We start from the raw sequence: 25,536 nt of genomic DNA, 5'->3' as shown, positions 1-25,536 counted from the left end.
GGGGTTCTTTGAAATGTGTTACTCCCTCTGTCTGTCTGCGAATAGAAGTCTCGTTCTTTTGTTTTAGTCTGTAGGCGAATAGGAGTCCCGGTTCACTTTTGCCATAAATGATAATAGGTCTCACATTCCACTAACTTTTTTCCATCAACTTTTTTAACATTTCTTAAAAATCGTATCACCAAGGAGTGAGACTCCTAATGACTGTTGGAGGGAGTACTGTAAATAAATCAAATCCAGGGGTTGAACTAGTAAGAAGTTATCAAGTAAGTGCCTAAATTCTTAGGTCATGCTTGATTTGATGGAATTGAATAGTATTTCTACTTTCATTTTAGTATTTCTTTGTTTGAGAAGTATATATCTTTCTTTAGGAATCACCATTTCTTTTATCACCATTATTTAGCTAAGCTTATTTTAGATTTTAACAAATTAAGGAGTATAACATATTATATTATATTTTAATTTATTGTTATCTCAATTTTAAGTAGTACTCCCTCCGTTTCTTCATAGTTGAGGTGAAACTTTTCGGCACGGAGTTTTAGAAATGAATGTTGGGTGTGTTAAATAAATAGATAAAAAATAAGAGATAGGAAAAAGTAGAGAGAATAAAGTATAAAGTGAATAAAGTAGAGAGAATAAAGTAGGAGAGAGTAAAGTAAGAAAGAGAAAAAAGTTTTTATATATGGAAACGACTCAACTATGAAGAAACTTCTCGAAATGGAAAAATGACTCAACTATGAAGAAACGGAGGGAGTATCATTTTTTAATTTTATAAATAAATTGAAGTTTTAGAATTTTTAACGAACACGCACACTGCAACACGCACACTATTGCACATACACACACCAACACCCACAAGCACACAAACACAAACGGTTGCTCACACCACCATGTATGCACTCACATTATGCACACACACTGTTGCACATATACACACACCAACACACGCTGCAACCACCACCATTGGACACATATACACACCAGCACACAGTGCAACACACACACACACTGTGTCACTATGCATACCTACACATTATAATAATATAATCCAGATATTTTTGAACGAATTAATTTTTTTAGTGGAATCAATTATCAACATATTAACTGTGGATATTCGTCCAAATATACATGTGGAATATTAACTGTGTCTTATCTTTATTAAAGATGTACACATATAGCTCTTCACTTACACATAATTTATGAAAATTTAATCATTGACTTTTAAACAAAGATACTTTTAGCAGTTAATAATTGGCTTTCACTCAAATATTAAAAATATGAACTACTTTCTCAGTAAATAGGAGTCTTTGATATGAGCATATCTTCGGAAATATCTTCAATATCCTTTTATTTATTTAATATTGAATTATTACTTTCTTTCCATAGTTTATTGATTCAACATATTTTTTTGATTAGGATATTATTATATTTGATTCGCTATATTTTGGTAGGATATCATTATATCCCCATATATTTTAAATATGTGTGGAGTCTCTCGTATTATTCATTCAAGAAATATCAAAAATATGTGTGGAGTCTCTCATATTATTCATTCAAGAAATATCAAATCAATTTATCTTTTATCCTTCTTTTATCTTTTCTTCTTTATTTTTCCGCAACTTTCTTCCACCGCCAAATCGTTGGCATGTGAATATCGTGAATTCGACGGAGCAATCCTCCGCGACAGAATACTTCATCTCGGTGGCATACGAGTTCGCTCGTATCATTTGGTGCTTTCATTTCGTGCTCACCCTACATCCATTAACCCCAATCGAACCCCTAGCTGATCGACGATATGCAGATATTCGAGGAAATCTAGTCTCCCAAGTATCGGTGGGATATGGACAGTTGGACACCCCTACTATTCCCGTCTTATCGTTCCCTCAACCCATCCAGGGAGTAGGGCGAAAGGAGAACCTTGGCTTGCCGCAACCATCCGAGATCAGCCATGGTGCACAGGTGGATGATACAGATCGTCGTGTGAGTGAACTCTGATTACTGCACGGCCTGACCCATAGCTAAATCCACCCTATGGGCTGACAAGGCCAGACCCATTCGGTTAGTCAAGGTATTTCCAGGATGATCATCAGCCTTGGCTAGCCGGGTATCAGTCATCCCCCCGGCCGCAACACTACCACACTGACCAACATCAACCGCCATATGGCTATGGATCAGCGTCGACTTTTGATCCGTAATTCTACCAACAACACACCCCATCCCCGTACAACCAACCATGGTAACAAGGCCGTGTGTGGAGCTACCAGCTGCATTGCCCGAGCCTCCACCGCTTCCAATAATCAAGCCGACATCATGCTGGGGTCCACCGCGGCAAGGCGATCCCTTCGGACACCCACAATTTGACCAGCATCAGCCATTGTCGTCGCCGATGCACATGCACCACCCTACCTGTTGGGAACCAGCAGGCCAGCAGGGATACCCGGAATATTAGCAATCATCACCAATCGACTGGCTGCCGAGTCAACTCCGTTTGGAACCACCGCTGCCTGTCGCGGCTGTCCCAAGCTCAATGAGAAGGGGCGACTCTTTTCTTTCGGGATCGATATCATTTGGGAAGTTTGTAAATGAAGGTTTATGTTGGGAGACTAATGGGAATAGATGCTATGGAGAGTTTACTCACACACAATCGCCAACTACTGAGGTCAGGCCGGATAGTTCTTTGAGTGGAAGAGAGCATGGCTTGAGAGAACGAGAGAAAGAAATGTCTACTCCATCGAGTGTAGATGCTCGTACTAAATTTTCTTGTGATAATGCCTGGGACATCCAATGTTCTTCTAGCCATGAGATGATGGAGGAGGAGCATTTTGACAATCCGAGAAGTACGCTTTCAATGGACTCTAGATGTGGGACAAAAGTGGATTACGCACTTGATTATGATGCTCCTGGTTCAGATGCAGCTGGTGTATCAAATCCGCCCATTGCCTTGCTTTGTGATATTCATGGAGTTGAGGACGATAGAGATGCAAGCTCCGAAGGCCACCGAGTTCCATCTTTTGAGGAATTATATCCACCGTGCAGCTCCGATGAGCCTAAAATCGTAACAATGACGCCGCTGCCTGCTGCATATGATCAACCACCCCCTGCTGACTGTCCACCACCTCACACCATGGATTCCCGACCCGACTCGCTGCCTATTGCCGGTGCTATCCCGCCCCCACCAACCACGATATCTTTGTTGTGCGTATATCATACTCCCCCACAATACAGGTCACATTTGATATGAGAATGGGTTTCAAAAAATATAGTAAAGAATAGTGGATTAGAAAAGTGAAATGAATATGATGTCCACTTTTTTATATTAGTTTTATAATAGAATGTGATTAAGTGAAGTGAGTTAATGGAATGTGAGACTTACTTACCATTTATGATAAAAGTGAAATGTGACTCTTATTGTGGGACAGACCGAATTGATAAAATGTAACTCTTATTGTGGGACAGGAGGAGTATAATTCAAAATATTTGAAAAAAGAGATTTCAATGAATCAATTTTTTTATAGAATTAAGTACTAATATATTTATTATTTTTATATTTTATTACGTTCTATTGGTGGAATCAACATATTAATTATGTAGATTTCATTGAATTTTATTTTAGTTCTAATTATTTGTAGTCGTCAAGTATAGAGATGAAATCAATCAATGGATAACAATTACATTCCTTTTGTATTCCTTATCTCTACCAAGCAATAGAATGAAATGAAAGGAAATAGCATTTCGTTCTCATCTCCGTTACATTATCATGTTCATTTCATTCCTTCATCATTCCATTCCATCATACCAGGCTTGGTCTTAGGGGCATCTTGGTAGTTGGTATGATGAAATGGAATAAGAGAATGCAACGATATTCCTACTTTCATTCTATTCCTTTACTTAATATATTTTGTCTTTAGGAATCATTATTTCATTCCCCACGTGAATATCCATTCCATTCATTTAGATAAGGAACGGGCATTCCATTCCATTATCTTTTCTTCTTATTTTAGTTTTCAATAAAATTACACAACATATTATATTATACTTATATTTCAATTCAATATCATCTCAATTTTATAATTTTAAACTTTATAACAAAAAATACTCCCTCCGTCCACGAAAAATAGGGCACTTTATGAATGACACGGGTTTTAATGTAGATTTGGTTAAGTAAGATAGAAGACTTTGTGAATGACACGGATTTTAATGTAGATTTGGTTAAGTAAGATAGAAGACTTTGTGAATAACACGGATTTTAATGTAGATTTGGTTAAGTAAGATAGAAGGAAAAAAAGTAAGAGAGAAGTAGTGTTAGTAGAATGTGGGGTCTATATTATTAGTAAGAGAGAAGTTGTTGAAAACTTTTCTGTTATGAATGTGGACTATTTTTCGTGGACAGCCAAAAATAGCAAATGTGCCCTATTTTCGTGGACGGAGGGAGTAATATTTTAAATTTTTTAATAATTGAACAAAATTCCATACAATACACACGCACTCACTCACACATTGCACACAATGATTCACACATATACACGTACTTCCCACACAGCACAGTCGCAATACACACGTTACACGAATACACATAGATATTCTCTCTCTCTCTCTCTCTCTCTCTCTCTCTCACACACACACACACACATACATACACATAGTACACTACATGTAGCGTGTGTATTATGCGTGGTGTAATGTGCATGTGTATGTATATGTATAACGAGTTATGTATGTATGTGACTGTTTGTGTGCGTAGTGTGTATATCTAGTAAGTGTATGTTATGTGTGTATGCGCAATGTGTGTATTTAGTTATTGTGAATAAGTACAATTTTTTAAAAATCAATTTCACGGAGTATCGGTTATTTACCAAACAACAAATTTGGAATTCGCATTACCAAACAACAAATTTGGAATTCAATTCCATGCGAATTCCAATTGAATATCAGATGTCTGGAAAAATTGATTCTAGTAATTAACAATTAATTAAACTTAATTATTCATATTTTATTTCATTTCTATATTATTTGTAGTTACCAATCAAATGAAATGAAATCAATCAAGAAAAAATAATCCCATTCCATATTTCTTGTGTTTACCGAGTACTATCAGAATTGAATGAAATTTTACATTCAATTCCAGTTTGATAAGGCTAATTTCATGCATCGGTTATGTGATGAAAAGTCACCATTTACTGGGTCTAACGCATTATTTAAGCCAGGTGTGTGAAGGAAGTCGCTAGGTCCAGGAAGAACTGAAGGGCAGAGGACCAGCGAAGAAAAAAGGCGAAAAAGTGAGCGAATTCGAGGAGAAAATGGCTGGACGAAGGGAGTCAAAAGCTAAGGGCAAAGAAGACTATTCACACAAGAGAGCCCCTGCTGGACCCACTTCCACGCCTATATATAGAGGAGCATGCAACACACGAAACATAGATGATTTAGCTCTCAGCTCACACACTCACACACACTTGGGAAAATGGGGATTCTGGGGTAGTTAGAGGTTTCATCTTCGGAAAAAATTCTGTTGCAACACCGTCCTCACGAAGGGCGAAGATACGATCATTTACATTCAGTTTTTGCACTTTTATTCCGTCGAACTTCAACGTTTCCGAAGTCGATTGGTTGTTTGCTACTTACCGTTTATCTATGCATTTAGTTTACGTCACGATGGTGTTCATTTTGTGTTGATTTACGTTGATTCTGTGTTTTGAGGTTTTATCTCAAAGGTTGAATGTTATTCTCTGTTTTGGATGTTTCTGTCCTTAATCTGGGAAATAGGTTGTGGATCTGTGCTGTTGTTGTTGATCTGTGGTGAATCGGCGAATCTGTAGTTATGGATATAAGTTTGGACGGAGTTTGTTTCGGATGCTTGGATCTGGAGTGGATTTAGCATCCGAAGAGTGGATCTGAACAGGGGAAACCGAGTTGTGCATGGATTTTGAACTTTCTTCTTTCTTTTTACTTTACTTCGTCTAATAGCCGTAGATCTGCCTTAGTTTTGATTGTTCTTCGATTTTGTCGCTTATATTTCTGTTGCTTCGTTTCTAATTACGTTCTCACTCTGTTACTTTTACTGGATGTTTCATCCAATCGTTGGAGAAGATGATGTCGCTGTTAGTTAGTACTTTAGTTAGTTGTTTTCCAGCTTTTCACTGAGATCCACTCGTCGCCGGACTGGACTCGTTGTTGTGATCCATCGCTCGATGATGCTCTTGTACAGAAATTTAGAGAGAGAGAAAACTCGTTAAAACAAGTGGTGCAAATGAAAATGAAACTAAAATCGCGTTTATATAGGTTTTAAAAAATAAAATAAAAATCAAAATTCGGCGCTGGCCGATCGGCCGCCACAATGGCGGCCAGCGCCGGCTAGCCCACACCGATTTTTTCGCCGATTTCGGGCTGGCCTGCTGCAATGGTTCGACTAGCCGACCGGCTAGCGACGCGAATCGGCTAGCCGGTTGGCTAGCCGGCATTGGAGATGCTCTAAACTCAAACTCATTTTAGTGTAAATCTCACACTAAATATTGATTTTACTCCAACCATTTACACTAAACTCAAACTTAAAAGAATATTCTCTATATTATGCTTTTTTTACTCACAAAATTTGAAAAACTTTTAGGTATTAGTTTAGTGTAAACCTAAAGATAGGTATTTTTTTCTCAAAAACCAAAAATAGGATAGGTTTTTGAGTACTATTGGAGCAAAATATCTATTCCATTTTAGGTTTTAGTGTACCCTTGGAGATGGTCTTAATGCATAATGATGTGAAAAGTTTTTAGTTTCAATGCATTAAAATTTGGCTTTTAAATCTTACATGGGACAAATGAAAGGTTTTGGAATATAATCTGTTTTTTTAAACTTATAGAAGTTAAACAGATTTTAAAAATTATCATAATTGGAGCAAATGAAAGGTTTTGGAATATGATGTTAATTGTCTTTCTTGCACTAAAAATACTCCCTATTGCATTCTTCACTCTACAACAAACATGAGATATGAACTATTGTTAATACTGCGAAATTTTCATTTATTGTTTCATTTTCAATCAGTCTATATAATGCTTGTGTGTTGTTTTATTCACAATTTGACTAATTTTCTTGATTCTTGATTCTTGATTCTTGATTCTTATGATAACAATTACCAACCCCATCCCTCAATCTCTCTCTTTCTCTCTCTAAATTTTGAATATTGTGATCTCAGATTTTCATATTGGATTTCCTATGACTTCAAGAAAGGCAGATCATGCAAGGCCTATGTTGTTTAAGTGTAAGGATAGAAAATAAAAATGGAATGTTTTATTTCATTGATTTCAAGGATTGATAAAGATTTAATTTCAGTCATCTCATATTTTAGGTATTACTTTCTGTATTTGTATGTTAGAGACTATGGCAAGAGCTAAGAGAGAGACGAATGGGTCATGGGTGCATACAATTGATGAGGAAATAACACAGTTGATGAATAGAAATACAAAGGGGTGCTAATACAGTTATGGTCCAGTTTGTGGGATTTCAGTTGATGAAGATTTAGCTTCTTTAGATTGTAAAATATAAACTCCTATTTTGTCCGTTGCTTAATTTTGATATCTCATTTTCCAATTTACCATTAAACGTCTTTACCTTATTTTGATTAGCTTCTTTAGATTGTTAAATTAGTATATTTTGACCCTTGAGGGTGGCATTGTGCGTATCAATATAATGTGTGAATATTAAAGTTTAGTATCAGTGCTGGCAAATACTTTTCTTTAATAAATTATCCATGTATTGTCTCTAGCTTTTTTCTAGGAGTAATTTTTTCTTCTACTTTCATTTTGATGCTACCACTTAATACCTTCTCTAGATGTTTGGATAGAGTGGCCAAATTATATGGATATCTATTGTCTTAAAGTGGGTGGCATTGTGCACATCAATGTGTAAATATTAAAGTTTAGTATCAGTGCCGGTAAATACTCTTCTCTAATAATTTCTCCATGTTAGAAGATTCACTTTATTTCACAACCCCTTAGTTCTCACCTGTCGAAACTCATGCATGTATGGTTATATAAAATAAGGGAGTTTTATTATAAATAACATATATTTGCTATAAAATCATGTTATAACTTTTGTTTTGATTTTTAATGCATAAAGTGAAAATTATATTTGGATTTTCTATCTTAATTATGAATTGAATTGGGATGTTAATATGGTAAAATTTACTAAATTTGTTGGTGAATTGGGATGTTAATATATTGGAATACATATTTATATTAATTTACATAATTTTTAAAATTTAAAATAATATAAAAATAATTTAATGGCCCGTGCATAGCACGGGTGTTAAACTAGTTATTAAATTTACACATTTACATATAAATTCATTGTTAATAACCAAATTTTCTTAAACAAAATACGAAAACTTAACAACAAATTAAAATAATAAATACAAATCATAATATTCAATAATTATTTACATCATTATTAATTATAACTTAAAAGTATAATATATAAGTAATTTAAATATATAATAAAATAAGTAAAATCTTTTTCTTAATGCAAGCACCACAATGTCCAGTTTAACAAAATTTAATAAAATAAAAATTGTCTTCCCATATACCCCCTCCGTCCCAGATTTGTAGTAACATTTTGCCATAAAAGTCCGTCCCACATTTGGAGTAACATTTAGAATTTACCATATTCGCACATAAAATTTTACCTCATTATTCACTAAAATTACACCCAAATGCCATTATCTACATTAAAATAAATCAAAATAAAAATAACAAACCAAAAAGTCAAAAAGGGACCCACCAACTCACTTAATTTATTACACACTCCATCATCTCACTTCATTTATTACACACTCCATCATCTCACTCTACCAACCCACTTCATTTATTACACAATCCACCCCTCACTTCATTAATTGCACACTCCACCAATTCCTTAAAACCTGTGTCATAACCAATGTTTTAAAAACCGGACCGGCGAGCGAACCGGCGAGGCTACTGGTTCACGGTTCAACTGGTCCAACCGGTCGAACCATCGGTCGAACCGTTTTATTGTAGCATTTATATATAATGAGTATATAATTAAATACATATTTATTATATAAAACACTTGGTTTCAAAACATGTAAATAAACAAGCATTAATGCAATATATAAATTAATTTTAAATAATATAGAGATATATATAAGTATAGATAAAGCATATATATACCAATTCTTAACGAGTAATACTAGTAATGTAAAAATACATATTCATATGTTTATTATACTATGTATTAATTTTCATGTAATGAACACTTCTCCCATTATATATTCTTGTTATTTTATTTCCAATCTAAGCATTAGTAATTAAAACTTTATTTGAAAGTTAATTAAGATTTATTAATTTTAGTTATGATATAAAATATGTATATAGCTTTTAATTATAAATATACAATTAGTATATAGTTGATAGTTGATATAATATGAAGTAGTACATATTAACAAAACAAACTATATCCCACATTGAAAAAGTAAAGGCAAAAAGATTGTAAAAGATGACTATAAAATAAGCTTTTCCTCCCACATTGAAAAATGAAAGAACAATCTTGTGGAATACTTCCATAAAAGAAAGACACAAATGATTTTTTAAGCTAGTTTTTATAAATTTATAGGCCCAATACAAGTATGGGTTAATATGAAATGAAAGTTTAGTGTAAATTTTTTTTAAATTGATTTTTAATTCATTTTTAAAAATCAAAAAATTTGGTAATCGGTTCGATCGGTTCCCGGTTTCCAATTCAACAGGCCGGTTCACTCGGTCCAAAAAGGTTCAATGCTCCACTGATTTTATATGGTGAATCGGACCGGAGAGGTCACCGGTTTGCGGCTGAACTGATCCGACCGGCCGATCCAAACCGATTTTTAAAACACTGGTCATAACTAAATGTTACTACAAATGTGGGACGGAGGGAGTACTCCACCTAACCCCACACGACACACCCATATATTTAAATCCCCTAACCCTAATTTTACTCCCTCAAGTCCTCAATACAGTTTCTTTCTCTCTCATTCCCTCCCTTTCTCATTCTCGTTTTGCTTCTCATTCCCTCTCTATCTTGTTTTACTTCTCACCTCAATACAGTTTCTCACTTTCTCAATCCCTCCATTTCTCTTTCTCGGTTTACTTCTCATTCCCTTTCTATCTCATTTTACTTCTCAAACCCTTCTTCTTTCAGCTATTCTGTTCCCAAATTATTAGATCTGCTCTCATGGTTGAATGAATGGTGCAAAATAATATTATAATAAACATTTAAATATAGTAAACCGGTTTCCAGTTAGCGGTTTAACCGGTTTGGCCGGCCGGTTTTACCGATTCTGTGCGGTCAGCCTACAAATGATTTTTAGGGGCAAACCTGATCGGACTGCCTACCGGTTCGTGGCCAAACCGGTCGAACCGATCGGTCCGGTCCGGTTTTTAAAACATTGAGTAATTTGAAACGAATGGAGTAATAATTTTTAAATCCTACGACTAAGTTAATTACTAGTCCACTATGACAAAGTAAGGCAACTGTTGACATTTTACAGAATTAAATTACTTGCATTGTTAATTACTAAAGTTTAAAATTTTGTACTGCTAAAGTTTAATTGTAACGGTCCCCTGATAATAAACAAGGAAATAACAATAATGATGGTAGGGTTCATTTAAAATAATGAGTTTTAATGCAAAATTGATAAAGTTTGAGAGATATTGAAAAAAAGTGATTGAAATATTATTAGTGAAAATTATATTTTTGATATAGACAAAATATTTATAATAAATAGATAAATACTAGTTTTGATGAATTGCTAAAAGTAAGATTATTTTTTTGGAAAGATTTATGATTGAACTGCAAAGCAAGGATCTAGTACGGTAGTTCGAATGCCATGCACCTAAGTTTTAAAAATATCCTCACAAGGATCTATGCATTTGGTATAATTACATTTCAGATACTTTTAAACTATTTTGAGTTTTTTATGTCTTTTTGTTTTTTTTTGTTAACCATTAAAAATAGGGCAAAAGGGTATAAAAGACTCCAACTAGTAAAAAAGTACCTGAAATGTGATTATATTAATAAATACAGATTTTTTTGTAAGGATATTATTTTTTAAACTACCATACATAGGTTCTTAACTTTTACTCCTCATTCTTGGTTAAGATGACATATTTCTTAGGCGGCATGAAATTTTAAGAGTAGTTGATTAATGTAGTTAATTGGATAGAGAAAGATTGAATATAAATATTAAATGAAAAATGTTTTAGAGACATAATGTCTCCAAGCCATAATGCCATAAAGATGTTAAAATAGTCATTTTAAATAGGATTTCATTTCTTATTAAATTAATATTTTGTAAATATACATTCTTATCCCTATAAGTCTATAACCGTTATCTCTTTTAATTAAGATGAATGAGATTTGCTGTTCATATATTTATGGAATTCTACTAATACTTTCTAAATTAACTAATTAGTTACAACAAATCTCTATTTAATACTAATTTTATTGGTTAAAAGTTGATTATAATTCATTTAAAATTCGAAAATGTTGATAAGTTAAATTGATTAATTTTGGTTTAGTATAATTAATAAAACCAGTACTAATATAAAAAAATATAAATACAAACTAAATAACAAACATTTAATAATAAGTTAATTGAAGATATACCATGTAAAATGAAATAAATTAATAAAGTCATACACAGATTTTTTTAAATCAAAATTATTGTATTAATTAGTCCAGGATATATCTTTCAAACTAACTCTATCATAATAAAATTTTATTTTCTCCTTTTCTTTATAGAGGAGTATTAGAGTTTTAAGCTCAATTACTGTATTATGAAATAAATTAAAATTTGATTAAGGACTTTAGTTATATTAATTGAGTTTACAATTTTAATTCGAATTCTTTACTTTTTAAAAGTTTTAATTTCTTTAAAGTCTTTTTAGAGCGTACAGTCGAACTTTGATAAAAAAAAATCACATATTTTAAACTCATTTATTTAATATTTTAAGACATATAGTTAGTATTTTGTCTTTTATGCTATTAAAATATTATAGTTTTTAAGTCAATTTTTAATATTATGAAACAAAAATTTGATACATGATATATTAATATTGACTATGTTTATATATTATTTTTCAAAAATTTCATAATTTTTATTTAACTATTTATTTTTTTAAATTCTAATTTCATTTATTCTTATTTTTTAGTATAACATTGCAAATGAATGTATCTATTAATCAAAGAACAAAAATATTAAATTTTGGAGTAATTTTTATACGATGATGAAGTGCAACTTAATTGATAACATGCTTCCATCCAATAGGTCGAATTAAGGGTTTGAGTCATCACATGATAAATGCAAAACGACTATTGATCTTTTAAAAGCAATACTCATTCATCATAACAATAATTTTTATTCACAAAAATAATAGTATAGAGTAATTTTTATTCAAAATAATGATATTTTATAGTATTACAATAATAATTTTATTAGTAAGAAGAATAACTTTTATTAGTTAAAAACATTAACTTTTACTTGGAAGAATTATAATTTTAGTCCTATATAATATATTTAAAATATTAAAGTAATAGAGTAACTTTTATAAATAAAATAGTACTCCGTAAATTATATTTTTAAGAGCAATAATTTTTAGTTTTATATTTTAAAAATTATATGAGCTCTTTCTCGTAAAAAATATGTATGTTTTAAAAATTATTATTTAATTGATAAAGTTTATACCGTTAAGTAAGTATGCAAAGAACAAAAAAAAAAGAAAAAGAAATTGTCGCACCATTCGATAAAATTATAATTAAGACTGAAAATACTCTAATTAAAACTATAGATCAATAAATACTAGCTAATTTAATTTTCATAATCTAAGCTATCTTTCTAAAATAATATTAGGATATTTAAGTCAAAATATAAATTACATTTATGGCAAAGTGACGTAAGGGAATTATGGCATGGAGACATTATGTCTCTAAATCACTACTCATATTAAATTGAGTGAGAAAGAGAATTGAATATAAATTAAAGAGAAAAAAAATGGCTGTAATAAATGGAGACAGAAAGTTGTTAAAAAATTTAAATATATTATCTTAATTGAGATTAATTAAAAAGAAAAAGTTTGTTATATTAATTGCAACGAGTGAGTAGTTTACTCTACTGAATAATGAAAAATAAAAATAAAAACTCTGCTGAGTAATGAATAAATAGTTCTTGTTTTTTTTTTTTATAGATTAAAATGGAAAATATTCCCCATTTAGTTATGGACAGAAAAAATGGGTATGGATTGTGGATTGAGGAAGTAGCAAGCGGAATCCGTGTTTCAGAATCAGAGCAGGATTTATAGAGGAAGAAGGGGGAATTGAAGCTCTGTAAATTCAATGCTTCGTAGCCCATCTCTCATTGGTTTATCTCACGGCCATGGCCACCCTTTGTCATCACTTGCCCTCTTTTCACTCTCTTTCCCCTCCTAAAATAACATCCTCTTTCCATCCTACGTCATCCTACTCCGCCCCCAACCGCCGCCACAACTCTCATTACCCTGCAATTTCCTATTCCGTCGTTAAGAAATCCCCCAGGTTATTGCCTCCTCTTGCGTTTCTTCATTATCGGATGTGCTGTCGAAGCTGGAGCTAATTTATTTCTCTTTTCGTTTTTCCAGAGCTAGTAGAAAGACAAAGAGCGATGAAGAGCTTTGCAATGATATCAAATGCTTCTTATCCAGCGTTGGACTTCCTCAAAATCATGTGCCTACGATGAAGGAGCTCTCGCTCCATGGAAGGTCTGAGTTTCATGGATTTATTTGTTGTTGTTGTGAAGTGACAATGCCTCGGATTGGAACATATTATTGATGTTTGTAATCTGTTTAAATTAATTTAAATTTTATGTGCAATGCAAGTATTGGTCATGTTGTATACATCTTTTGTAGTAAGATAAGCAAGTGTTTTCCAATTGATATTGAAATTTGGATTGAAGTTTGTGACCATTAACATGGAGTATTTGTTGCACTCGAGCAATTGATTGCGATGGATGTAAGTCTTTGGACTCAAATCTAACTAGGATTACCTGCTTCACTAATGACTAACAACCAAGGTGCATATAATGATATAGAAAGACGCGAGGCGTAGCAATTTGTATGGGTATTTTGAGACCTTCGCTCGATGTGTACATTCCCCTGGTGTGGTAGAAAACTGTTGTTTTGGATTCTCATATCAGAGCTAGGTCCATCCAAGAATAAAATAGAGCGCAAAGTTGTCTTGTTTGCCTAAATGCATTAAAAAAGTGAACTAGTATGAATCGTGGAGACTGGGACAGACTTATTGTTGTACAGTCTCTCTACTGTGTTTAACTTTGATTTGAGATTTTAAATGTGATACGGGAATTTCCTGTCTAACTGAAGACCTAATTCTATGTGTTGAATATTATAATTTGGTATAAAGTTGATTCATGATCATTGAAACATCTTGCAAAATGTGAAGCGAGAATAATTTTGGATGATATACAGAGAAGTACATCTAGTTCAAGCCTTCAAGGAACCTACCTTGTACATTTACTTTACTTAGTGTGATTTAAAGTTCAGAATTTTGCAGGCAAGATCTTGCAAACATAGTCAGGCGTAGAGGATATAAATATATTCGACAGCTGTTAGAGCCTTCATCTACAAAAAACTTCATTGGATCAGATACAGACACATCTCATATTGGGAATCCTGAGATACTTGGTATGTCTATGATCAACCCTGGATTGAGGAAACATGTACTTTTCTCATTTGCAATATTTGTACTGTTCAAGCTTTACATGAAAGTTTTTTGTGTTTTGTTTTGTGTTTTATGTTTTACCTGAAAAGGTGAAAATGAAAAGCAGAATGTGTTGTTTGTGGGAGTACCGTCAGATCTGACTATAGAGGAAGACACTAATAGTTTCATAGGGGAAGATGAAGGACTCCAGATAAACGATCAAAGATCTCCTGCTGCGGATTCCTTATCCTTGCAGGAAAAGGTGGCCAGGTTTATTCAGCTCGGGGAACTGGATGCAAGTGAAGGTAAGTATAGTTGCACAAAGGAATCGATTATTTTATAAAGGAGACTGTTTTTTCAGTTTTCTAGCCTATTAACCCGTTTATATACTCCCTCCGTCCCACTATAAGTGGTGCATTTCTTTTTCGGCACGGGATTTTATGTAGTGGTTCTTGTGACTTGTGAGTTAAGTTGAGAAATAAAGTAAAAGAGAGTAAAAATGTTGAGAAAGTAATGTTTTCATTTTTAGAAATGTGTCATTTAGAGTGCAACATCAAGAAAGGACAATGTGTCACTCTAGTCACTTAGAGTGAGACTGAGGGAGTACTTAATATTAGGGCAATTGTGCAATATATTATACTCCCTCTGTCCCATAAATAGACACTTTTGGGATGACAGGTATTTAATGCACAATTTGTAAAGTAGGAGAGATAGAAATAAAAAATGATTGGAGTATTGTTAGTGGGGAATGAGGCTCACCTCACGAGAGGGAAAAAAAGTTACCAAAATAGAAATGGACCACTTTTATAGGATGGACTAAAATGGAAAGACTGTCTATTTTTATGGGACGGAGGGAGTAGTATTCTTTCACGTACCATATACTTTTTTTTTATCATTGATATTGCATCAATTTCGTTCATCGACGCATGAAATTAATCCTCAGTTATATGTTACTTAATATCGATATGAAATATGTTCTTGATCCTCAGATGGCAAAGGAAGTACCAGTGACGAAAAGGGTGACGAAGAAGGGAAAACAATTGAATCTGAAAATTCTAATGAACCTGAATTTGCATTGAGTATGTTAAATGGAATTTCCACTGCATCAGCATTGAAGGTTGAAGAACCAGCATTAGAAACTATCACCTCCAGGTCAGTTTAGTTCCCTTTCTAACCAGAAGGTATGTGAGTCGATTATTGTTATTTGTTCCCAGTACTGTACTTATTATCGGGCAAAACCTGAAAGGCTATGCATGAGCATACTGCTGACTTCCAGGGATTAGCATTACATATAAATGCGAACAAACTTCAAAAAGGTTGTGGCAATTCTCTTTCTTTTAATATTGTTTTCGTCTCTTCTTTATGTAGAAATAGTTATATTTCAACAGAAGAACAAACAAATACTAGTGGTGAGGATATGGATGATGAGGTAAGTGTAAATTAATATACTTTGTTGAAGATTACCGAGGCTCATCTGTTCTTTACAATGACTGATAAATGTATGTTTTGGCTGCCTATGGAAGAAACAGAAAGCGGAGAATCAATCATATATCAACCATCTTAGGTTCTTGCTGGTAATACTAAATTTATTGGCATGCTACTTTGGAACTAGTGTCTGACTCTGCCCCTTAGGTACTTCTGAAGTCATAGCTAATGGTACTGTTGTTTTCTGTGCTTAGTATGAAAAAGAAAGGGAACTGGCCCAATTGAAGGAGCAGATTGAAAAGGAAAAGGTAATTATGTTAACCACTATATCAAGATAGAAACATGCTATCTTCTCTAACTGCTTTAAAGAACCATTTGTCTGCTTTCTGATGATGTTACAATGCAATCTGTGTGGGTGCATGTCTGCAGTTGTTCTCATGGGTTCGTAGTCTTTCTAAATATCAACTCATACAATAGCTTTACAATGGAACTTCTTCAAGTTCCTTGTGGAGATGAACTGAGAGCTAAACATCAAGATGTCTGGTATCTCATCAAATATTTAATGTAACATTAATGGCAAATTCACATTGAGAAAATCATATATGCTTACAGACTGAAACTTTGGATAACAATGCAGGTATGAAACTTAGAGATTGAGATACATGAACTGTTGCTTCAATTGTTGACAACGTGTGAATCATATTGTGTTCTTTAATTATGTGAAGAAAAGGTTAGTGGGTTAGTGGTAGATAATCTTATAGGCTCAGGAACACAGTCTTCATGAATATTGTGGTTGTAGCATTAGGGTGTGGACAATGAATGTCAGAAGAGTCACTTTAGGATTAACCTTCTCTGGGTGAAATTATGCTTTGATACCTGAGTCGCTTATAAATAAAGGTAAAACTAAAAGATATGTTGACCTTTAAGCCAAGGGATGTTTTACTTTGGTGTTCTGAGAAAAACATTTTCCATAATGAAATGCGAATATGTGTGAGTAGTATTGTCTTTAGGCATCAGCTTCTTAGTGGTGCTATGCCGTCAATCAAAAGTTATTGCTTTTGATGATAGTGGGGCACTGAACAGTTAGCTTTAGTTTTGGCTATATTTTTCTGTGTGATGTTTTTCTTCTCTTACATGCTCATTTCTAGATCAGATAGGGGTAGTTCTGCCTAATCCATTTCACTTATTAGAGAACCTGAGTTTTTTATAAGTAGAAAATAAAGTTACATGCCTGATTTCATTTCTACGTTTCAGCTTGCTCTATCTCTTTTGCATAGTAAAGCAGAAGAAGAAATAAGCAACACCCACGAACTTATTTCTGAGAAAGAGACTGAATTACATGAAGCAGAAGAAATATTTTCTGGACTAACAGAGGTACTTCATGCATTCTTTTACTCTTCAGTGATAGGTTTGTCTTTTGGAAGAAACAGTTTATCTCATTTGGCTATAGATTGGGTGCAAAGAAATTGAGTCTCTTCTGTAGCTGAAAAGTGATATGCTTAACTGTGTAAGACTCAGCTCAAATACTTCAATCATGAATTGTTAGATTACAAACACAAAGTGATCTGTGATGTATGTATTATGCTGGAAACAAAATCTCATTTGTTTGGCAATATAAGCTTCCGATTGTGTGCCATGATTTAGATTGGGGACGATGAAGCTATTAAAATGACTGTGTCTACACATATTTTGTATTGAATCTATATTAGCATTTTCTGAATGAAGTGAAGTTGTTTTCCTTGTTAGGTTGAGATCCAGTATTCAGGGGAAGCAGAGACTGTGGAGCTAGCAGGCAGCTTTAATGGCTGGCATCAAAAAATTCCAATGGAATCACAATCAACATCATCAAGTGTCACTTACCCTACTGAATCCAGGTTTTTAGTGTCTCTTTATATCTTATTGGAGCTTATGTTTTACTTGTTTTATGAAAATAAAGACAAGTCGGAGGCTGCATTCTGTTACAATTTGGCTTTTATCCACGATCATGGTTTGTTTGTGTGGTCTGATATTTAATAATGTCTTCAACTTATCCACTAACTCTTGGAAAATCATCTTGAGGTTTACTTTATATTTTGTGGAAGTAAAAAAAAATAAAAACTTACATTGCAAAATTTGTCAGGACATCTCAAGATTGGCGAGTGGTGTTGTGGCTGTATCCTGGAGTTTATGAGGTACGATAACAACAATAAATTGCATGTCCTGTTTATTCAATTGTTGAACTGTAATAAAGTGGAAGCTCAATATCTTCACCCCACACACATACCCAAAAAAAAAAGTGAAGCGATCAAGAAATGTACCCAGATTTTGGTTTTATGCATGTCAGCTTTTCGTCTTGGTAAAATTTGGACATTTAGCCGAAGTGTTAGTGGTCAAATTGTAGACTCCACAGCTTCATCCTTGTTTGGTCTTATACCTTGTTTTCGTGCAGATAAAGTTTGTTGTCGACGGTGATTGGAAAATTGATCCTGAAAGGGAGACAGTAAGCCGTAATGGTGTACATAACAACATTCTTCGGGTAGATAGTGTAGATGATCCTGCTACTCTGTGAAGTTGGGACTATATTCATATCTTGAGAAAAAAATGACTAGGCAGGTAGGAGATGTCTTCCCTTGATGAATATCTGATAATGATTTTTTTCATATACAAGCATCACTCTACGTATAATCATATTCCCTTGAACTGCACTCTGCACATGAAGAATATCGCCTAGCACGTGAGAGGGATGTGTAGTAGCAACAGAAACGCTTAGTCTTGACTCTTGACACTCTCCACTTCTTGATTTCTACTCTGCGAATGTGTATGTGTTTGCTTTGTTATCTGTTGCGTGAATGAGTTGGCTTTTAGATGAGATAGAAGTTTACTTAAATTTTAGGGGTATTTATTACTAGCTTCTTGTCAGTTTTGTTACCGATACTGCATTTTTGACGCCATACTGAGTTGTAGCTTTTGTACTCTTCCCAAAATTTGCCCATGCTCTTAAAACTTCAGTTTTTTACTATTAGCTTCAGATTATTATTTACGACTGGTTTAAACTTTAAACAAAATAAGGAGTATATTTTTTGTAAAGCTCGAGCCCCACATGTCACGTTTTTATGAATTTAATGGTAAAAAATAAATAAATAATCGTAGTTATTAGTTGATTAGTTCTATTTAAATTACCAAGATTAGTCCAAGTTTGACCACGTGTTTTATTTAGCTATTGTATGTTGTAGGTTTTCTTTGATGATTGTCATTAAAAATTTCACTCTAACATAGCAGATAATATAACAAAACCAAAAACTAAAGTGTACATTATACATATCCACCAATTTTATTTAAATGTAATTATTGCATAGACGATATTAAGGAAAATAATTTTTTGTTTTGAATCAGTGAAATATACTACTCCCTCCGTCCCGATTAAGAGTCACACTTTTCCATTTCGGTCCGTCCCCGATTAAGAGTCACACTTCCTACTTACTATATTTGGACATCAAAAATACCCTTATTTTGGGCTGATTTACATTAAAATGCCATTATTTTCAATTTAAAAAATAAAAATAAAATTTATGCCTTGAATGGCATCGGTCAAACTCTCATTTCTCTCTCATTCACCCTCTCACTCTCGATTCCTCCGCCTCCCCCTCCGCCTCACCCCTTCGAATCGATGGACACTGTCGTCCCTAAAACACCGCCAGATTGGGTAGACGACGACGAAATACCTCGTCGGTCTGTGGTTCATGGTGTTCCACCGTTCATATACGACGACGGGGCTGAAGGCCAGACACCCCCCGACTAGTTCTTTTACGGATCTGAAATTGAAGCTCCGTCCAAGGGTTTCAACGGATCTGAAACTGAATTTCCGTCCAAGGCTCTCGACGGATCTAAAAATGAAGCTCCTTCTAAGGGTTTCGACGGATCTGAGCCTGAAGATCCGTCGGAGGGTTTGGCATGTTCTGAAACTGAAGATCCACCCCCTTTTCGGGGATTGGAGGCTTCTGTTTTTTGGAAAATGCAGCCTATTTGTGATGTTTATGGTTAATTGAGGCAGTGGCAGTTTGTGATGAATGTTTATGATGATGATTTATTATACACAAAAGTCAAAGAGGTCTCATATTCCACTACCTAACTCCATTTATTACATATTCAAACACTTCCTTAAAACACGTGTCCGATCAAACTGTGACTGCTAATGAGGTACGGAGGGAGTAAAAAATAAGCAAAATGGCGGTAGGTGATTGGGGGAGTGTTGAAACCACGTGCCAAAGAAAGAAAGGGCAAATTTAAAAGCGAGGAACATCGAATCGTGTCCATCTCGTTGCCTTTCCCTCCCATCTCCTTCTCCATCTCTTCAAGTTCTATCCAACTCCAAGTTTAGGGATTTGAAAATGGCAGTTGTGATTGGCTTCCCTTGTTGCTTTAGGGCCCAATCATCTCCTTCAATTTCGCCCTGTCGGCCCTGCTCCATTCCTTCTTCTCAACCAATGTTCGCCGCAGCAAAGAAAAGGGCTCTCTCGCCCTCCACATTTGCTCTCAATAAGACCAACCTTTGTGAAACTAATGTGGATGAAGAGATAAACGGTGCCGTATTGGAAGACTCCTCTGAAACTCTCTTGTATTCTTTCTCTCCTTTGCCTTTGCTGCTTTTGGCTGCTCTTCCCGGAGGTATTAATGCTTTCATCTTCATTCTTTTTTTCGTCTTCTGCTTAGACAATGTTTGCAATTGAAATAAATTTATCATCTTTCTATTGATTCTATTATTCTCATTTCGAGGTAAAAACTATGAGCAAATATTGCATATATTCAACTTCACTTGATGAAGCTATATTCAACATATCTTGAAGCATACTATATTACTCCCTCTGTCTCATAGAAATAATTTACTAAGGGATGACACTGAATTTTAATGTGTAACTAATAAACTAAGAGAGAACGACATAAAATAGTTGAAATAATGTAGCAGAGGGTGGACCCATAAATGATAAAGTAAAAGTGAAGGTGAAAAAGTTTCCATAAATGTATATCGACTATTTCTATAGGACAGACGAAAAAAGAAATTCAACCTATTTCTATGAGACGATGGAGTATGACACTATAAATTCAAGGGTATCCTCATGTTCTGGTGCACTGGTATATACTCATATCTGATTTCTTGGACCTCTGTATTGTAACAATTGTGATTTGATCCCTTGATTCAGCTACAACTGTGACATCTCTAATGAGCCCTTTTGTCGAGCTAGTAAAGTCATGGAGCCTCCCCGATTGGCTCGTGCATTGGGGCCATCCTGGAAACATGGTATATGTGTACATATCTTGATCTTCTCACACTTTTAGAGTGAGCAATAGCATCTAGTAACAAAGCTGTCTCACTTCCGCGGCAGGCTGTTGTGCTGTTTGCTATGGGTGGTTACGGAACTTACTTGGGCTTCCGTATTCGTTTCTCGGATGATATTGTAAGGACATATATAAGCAGTATCTTAGTTAGGTTGCATCTAAAAAGTTGTCTTGAATCTTGATTGATGGGGCTTGGCAGGAGGAAAAGGCCAAGGCCAAAGATTTGCACCCAAAGCTTCTTGGTGGAATGTTCTTCTTTTTTGCTCTTGGTGCTACTGGTGGCATCACATCTCTTCTCACTTCTGATAGGCCTATCTTCGAGAGGTATATCTGCATTTCTGTTTACGATGCCGTGCACACCTTGATTCTCTTTCTTTTCTTGCAGTCCTCATGCTATAACGGGCTTCATCGGTCTTGCTCTTTTAACCTTTCAAACGCTGCTGCCAACGCTGTTTGAGGTGAGCTTCTTGTCTTCTCTATGCACGTGGACCTGTTTTGTTTCACAAAGCTGGGAATATTTGTTTTGTGTGTAGGGGAATCCCGGGTTGCGAAACATTCATGGAATCTTGGGCAGCGGGATTATGACATTGTTCGTGGTTCATGCAGCCCTGGGGCTTCAACTAGGATTGAGTTACTAATTCCTTGAACTAGCAAATTTTTTGGTGCACATTTTTTGAAATGGTATACTTGATATATATGTGGTGAGTGAATGAATGCCATTATCAAACTTGGTAATTCTATGCAATACCACTTTTAATTCATTCCCATTTTATTTGCGCTTATGCTGTTTCCATTTTTCATAAAAACTTGGCTTTCCATCTTATTTGCGCTTATGCTGTTCCATTTTTCATAAAAACTTGGCTTTCAAAACTTTCGGAACTTGTGAAAGCAGTGGCGGATCCAGAATCCGGAAACGGAGGGTGCGGAATATATAGTATTAGCTTGATTTAATGCAGATATGGCTATTTTTTTCGTTGTTCGGGGTGACGCCGGAGGCAAACGGAGGGGCCAGACATGCTAATTTTACGTCCCGATAAGGGGGAAATAGTCACACAGAGGGGGCGACCGCCCCCTCCTACCCCCTAGATCTGCCAGTGTGTGAAAGTACCACATTTTCTACTGATAATACTTAGAACCAATTTTTATCTCAATTTATCTCATGTTTTACTAATTTTGCATTATATTTCAGACCGTCTGCATTTGATAGCGGATGGAAGGATTATAATTTGTATAGGTGGATATATTGAAAATGGTGTCACTTATCAGAAGAATAATCAAGGACAACAGAGGATCTTGAATCTAATGCAACTTGGAAATTACCTTGTTTGCCTGGTGAATGGTGACTTGATAAAACGCATTGCCACATTTATAATAAGTTTTTTATTTTCATTCATTATTTCCCTTTCATTTTACTAATTTTGTATTAAAACTAATTCCGTTAGCAATCAAGATTATTATTTTTTTGACATAAATAGTATATGAAATCGAATTACCAATTTTATATTAATACTCATGCAGTTAACGATTAACAATTTTTTTTTTATAGAAGTAGTATATAAAATCAAAAAAATGTTGAATGCCATAAATATCATATAATATCGTTATTGGCATAAAACTGGGTTCGGCCCAAAACAACTAACTTACCTAAGTAATTCTAAATCCAATCCTTATTGACTTCGCAATCGCTCAAATATAACAATAATTTGGACGTAATTCAAAATTAATTGATCAAACGCATTGCCACATATATTAAATAAAACGAAATTTCAAGAAAGTGCTGGCCACCATCAACCTAGCGTAATTTATTTTGATTCCAAAACTGTATACTGATAACCTTTTTATAATATTTGTTTTATCTCTTTCGATTCGTTTAATTTTATTTTATTTTTATGGCAATAATAGAAGTTACTAATTTAATAAATGACACGTAATACGTCATGTGGTTGCATATTAATTGGGTGCACGTCTGCATGACAAGTCGACTGCTCACAGTTATTTACAAGTAATTTTGTGCAACGCCTAAAATTAACATATATACTCATATTATTCGTATATATCAAAGCCTCTGTCTCTCTTAACTTTTCAATGTTGCATTTATTGTATACATAAAAGTGTCGCTTAATTATTAAACATGATGTTGTGTGCATAATGCATGACTTATACTTATATCAAATGAAATTCAATATAGAGCAAATTAAATTGAACCTAATTAAATTGTATAACTTGAACAGAATTTTATTCACAAAATCTTCTAATCAAAAGGTTAACAAATTGCCGCGTAATAGGAGATCGTTTTCAAAAAATAAAATAAAAAACTCGCTAAATATGGAGTATATTAGAATCAAATATTTATAGGTCCTAGTATTATGCAATTCATTGTTATAATGATGTTATAATTTTTAATTTGTATGACACTTATTTTTCCGTTATAATTGTCAAACGTGAAATGTTTCAAAAACTTTCAATTCAATACAACTATCTCGTTTTTAATTATATTAATTAAATTTATTTTTATGGAATATATTAAAAAAATTCAATCACATATTTTTAAATAAAGAGTTTTGCATGAAAAAATGTTTGTATGTATTTTGATCTACTGACAAAAATTAAATTCAATATTATCATGACATAAATTTAATATATGATGAAATTATTCATTGTTATGATGAACGTTGTTCTCAAATTTTGTAATGCTACAAATGTCAACCTCCTTAATCATCAAGAGATTAATATACTTGCAATGTGTTAAGGTATATTGAATGCTATCGTAAAGTAAGTCAATGTTAAAATTAAGTGTATAAGTATTTCAAATTTGTAAAATGATTTAGGCTAGCTGAAGAAAGAGCAATTTTGGAGAAAAAATCTTGTCTAAATATCCTTAATTTTTAGATTTGTTGTACATAACCACTAAGTTCAAAACGTAAATGGCTAATCGATCTACCCCTCAATGCCCTAAATATGATTATCTAATAACATTCATATAATCTAATCTTTGACGGTTCAATTTCTGCTATGATGGATCATATTTGATCTTTATTAACTAATTCCCTTTTTATTAGCATTAAAAGTTGAAAACAATTGTACAACAAAATTATACTCCCTTCACTCCATAATAATTCATTCCATAGTAATGGAGGCAAAACTTTTGGGCGAGGAGATTAAGAAAAATTGTGTTAAGTGAGTTAAGTAAAAAGAGAATAAAGTGGAAAATGAAAAAGGTAGAGAGATGAAGAGAGAAAAAAATAAGAGAGAGTAAAGTAGGTGTTGAAAAATGTGTTGACTTTTACTAAAAAAAGAAATGACTCTATTACTATGTGATAAGGCTAATTTCATGCATTGGTTATGAGGTTAAATTCAGCAGTTTTTGGGTCTAACACAGCTTTTAAGCCAGGTGTGTAGAGGAAAATGCCAGATCCAGGAAGAAGGAGGGAGATTACCTGGTGAAGGAGTCTGGCGGGAAAGTGAGCAGAAAAAGGAAAAAAAGTTACCAGACGGAAGAGATTTCTAGACGGAGGGCAAAAAGGAAAATTCAAGAGAAGATTCTAGAAGATCAACTTCACGCCTATAAATAAGAGCACGCAACACACCAAAGGGGGCTTTCACTTTAATTTTTGCTCTTAGCTCACTTTTCACACTTCTACACACATACTCAGGGGTTACCAGATTCAAGAGGTCGGTTTCGTAGTTGATCATTGTTGTGTACCACCGTCTTTACGTGAGGCGAAGAAACAATTTACAGCTTTCAGTTTTAATTTCTGTTTTTGAATTCCTTGAGCCTTCGCTGTTCGAAGCTCGGTCTTATTTTGTTGAATCGTTGTTGAATTCGTAATCGTTTAGCTATAGAAGTTTATGTTATGTTTTCGTATTATGTTTGTGTTGACTGTTGCTTTACCTTGGATGCTTTTCACACTTGATCTGTGTTGTTTGAGTTGAATTGTGCTGGAATTGTAGTTGATCGGTTGAATTTGGTTGGATCGGAGTGATTGGAGATGGGAAGTATTGTGGTTTGTCGTGGATGGCTTGGATCCGGAGCGGATGGAGCGTCCGATGTTTAGATCTGTTAGATTCTGCATG

At 34.0% G+C, this 25,536-nt stretch overlaps 2 protein-coding genes across 5 annotated transcripts; both read left to right on the top strand.

Annotated features, from left to right (window-relative positions):
* The first annotated feature begins 13,247 nt into the window (after positions 1 to 13,247).
* LOC125208448 (protein PTST homolog 3, chloroplastic) lies at positions 13,248 to 18,965 on the top strand. Of its 4 annotated transcripts, none has more exons than XM_048108065.1 (13): positions 13,248 to 13,566; positions 13,650 to 13,769; positions 14,578 to 14,708; positions 14,835 to 15,029; positions 15,714 to 15,876; positions 16,093 to 16,153; positions 16,254 to 16,298; positions 16,404 to 16,457; positions 16,579 to 16,590; positions 17,404 to 17,523; positions 17,896 to 18,023; positions 18,269 to 18,320; positions 18,578 to 18,965. In XM_048108065.1, the coding sequence occupies exons 1-13, from the start codon at positions 13,409 to 13,411 to the stop codon at positions 18,695 to 18,697; spliced, it is 1,359 nt and encodes a 452-aa protein (XP_047964022.1). In that variant the 5' UTR covers positions 13,248 to 13,408; the 3' UTR covers positions 18,698 to 18,965. The 4 variants fall into 4 exon arrangements, with proteins under 4 accessions (XP_047964022.1, XP_047964021.1, XP_047964024.1 ...); XM_048108064.1 differs by having other exon boundaries at positions 16,248 to 16,298; XM_048108067.1 differs by lacking the exon at positions 16,579 to 16,590.
* A 1,454-nt stretch (positions 18,966 to 20,419) lies between these two features.
* Positions 20,420 to 22,223, top strand: LOC125204906. Its single transcript, XM_048103679.1, has 6 exons — positions 20,420 to 20,793; positions 21,327 to 21,424; positions 21,510 to 21,581; positions 21,662 to 21,786; positions 21,848 to 21,920; positions 21,996 to 22,223. The coding sequence occupies exons 1-6, from the start codon at positions 20,517 to 20,519 to the stop codon at positions 22,098 to 22,100; spliced, it is 750 nt and encodes a 249-aa protein (XP_047959636.1). The 5' UTR covers positions 20,420 to 20,516; the 3' UTR covers positions 22,101 to 22,223.
* The last annotated feature ends 3,313 nt before the right edge of the window (positions 22,224 to 25,536 follow it).

Source organism: Salvia hispanica, chromosome 2 (assembly GCF_023119035.1).
Source record: "Salvia hispanica cultivar TCC Black 2014 chromosome 2, UniMelb_Shisp_WGS_1.0, whole genome shotgun sequence".
Taxonomy (NCBI): Eukaryota; Viridiplantae; Streptophyta; class Magnoliopsida; order Lamiales; family Lamiaceae; genus Salvia; species Salvia hispanica.
Note: the sequence above shows the minus strand (reverse complement) of the source record. Positions and strands in the feature narration are given on the sequence as shown.